This window comes from Coffea arabica, chromosome 3c (genome assembly GCF_036785885.1).
Source record: "Coffea arabica cultivar ET-39 chromosome 3c, Coffea Arabica ET-39 HiFi, whole genome shotgun sequence".
Classification (NCBI taxonomy): domain Eukaryota; kingdom Viridiplantae; phylum Streptophyta; class Magnoliopsida; order Gentianales; family Rubiaceae; genus Coffea; species Coffea arabica.
This window is the reverse complement of record NC_092314.1, coordinates 21,964,695-21,966,489: the sequence shown is the minus strand read 5'-3', so window position 1 is coordinate 21,966,489 and position 1,795 is coordinate 21,964,695. Positions and strand designations below refer to the sequence as shown.

General features: G+C 46.1%; 1 protein-coding gene across 1 annotated transcript; it reads left to right on the top strand.

The window, feature by feature from the left end:
* Positions 1-337: 337 nt before the first annotated feature.
* LOC140037889 (uncharacterized) lies at positions 338-1,420 on the top strand. Its single transcript, XM_072083046.1, has one exon. It carries the CDS (start codon positions 338-340, stop codon positions 1,418-1,420), a length of 1,083 nt encoding a protein of 360 aa, XP_071939147.1.
* Positions 1,421-1,795: the final 375 nt, after the last annotated feature.

Here is a 1,795-nt window from a genome sequence, read left to right as displayed (position 1 = left end):
TGAGTCCTGGCGTGAGCTGGGCAAGCGTCCCGCCGATACTCTTTGGCTCGCCTTAGGGAGAAGTGGGGGCGTCACACTCTAGACCTAATGTGATTTAGAATTGTCTAGAAATCCTAATGTGATTTGGAATCACTTATTTTCCTAAAATTAATAACAAGAAGTCGGCCCATCTTGAGACACAATCTGGCAGAATTAACTAAAGCAAATAAACAACTAAATTAGGAAGGCAATTACATTAAAACCCTTGCTTAACAACACCAAATAAACGACACAACTTGAAACTCGAATAACTTCAGCATGTGAGGATTTGAGGCAGTTTATTAGTGACACGAATTTCATGGACATTGGTTTTTCTGGTGACCAGTTTATATGGTGTAATAATAGAAATGGCATGGCTGGAATTTGGAAACGGTTAGATCGGATCCTGGTGAATGAGGGGTGGTATGATGCGGGGATTTCCTTGTCAGTCTCGCACTTGACCCGGGATCCATCTGACCATGCTCCCCTCCTTATTTTTGTCTCGACGAGGTTGGACAATAAGCCACGGCCGTTTAGATTTCTTAACATTTGGGCAGAGTGCGATGATTTCCTGGCTGTTGTCCGCGAGTCTTGGGGGCAACCTTGTTTTGGGTCCCCCATGCATATCCTTAGGAGGGCTATTCAGGTTTGGAACAAGAAGGTATTTGGGGACATTTTTCAAGCTATCAAGCAGAAGGAAGAGGAGATACGGCTTGCTGAGGTTCATATGGAGGAGTTTGATTCAGAGGAAGCTCAGGCAAATCTACACCATGCCCAAGCCCAATTACGTGCTACCTTGCGGGTGGAGGAGCTTTTTTGGAAACAGAAGGCTCGTGTTAGGTGGAACACTAAGTTTTTCAACATAGCGGTAAAACAATGGAGGGTGCAGTCAATTATTCATAGGATTAAGAATGAACGCAGGGAATGGGTTGAGTCGGAGGAGGCAATAGGAGCAGAGGTGGTACGTTTTTTTGAGCAGTTGTTTAGGGATCCGCAGTCGACGCCGGCATTGGACTTGTTTCAGCATCTCCCAAGGCTCTTGACAAATGGGGATAATGAGGCGTTAGAACAAGTCCCGTCTTCTGAGAAGATTCGGCCGGTTGTGTTTGAGATGGATAGGGATAGCGCGGCGGGTCTGGATGGCTACATGGGGAGGTTCTTTTCGATGGCCTGGCCGATTGTAGGTGATGATGTGAGTAGGGCTATATGCAGTTTCTTCTATGGCGCGGATTTGCCAAGAGCAATCACAGCAACTTCCATTGTCCTCATCCCAAAAATAGCTCATCCCCAGAATTTTTCGCAATTCAGACCAATCAGTCTGTGCAATTTCGTGAATAAAGTTCTTTCGAGAATTTTGGCCGACCGATTGGCTACTGTTCTATCGAGGCTCATTTCTCCATAGCAGAGTGGGTTTGTGCGGGGGCGTCTTATAGTGGATAATTTCTTGCTTGCGCAAGAGCTTATGTCTAGTATGGGCAAGCCGTCCGGGAGGACTAATGTGGCTCTCAAGCTTGATATGTAAAAGGCGTACGACTGGGTCTCTTGGGTGTTTCTGACTCAAGTGATGCGAGGCTTTCGATTTGGTGAATAATGGATCGACATGGTTTGGAGGTTGGTCTCAAATGTCTGGTTTTCTGTCTTAGTGAATGGGGCTAGTGTAGGCTTCTTTAAGTCTTCTCGGGGAGTTCGACAAGGGGATCCGTTGTCCCCAGGTTTATTCATTTTGGGTGCAGAAATGTTGTCTCGGTCTTTGAACAAATTGTTGGAAAATCGGGAC

Excerpts from the sequence above, each read along its gene's own strand:
- LOC140037889 (XM_072083046.1), top strand. The coding sequence starts at position 338 with ATGGACATTGGTTTTTCTGGTGACCAGTTTATATGGTGTAATAATAGA.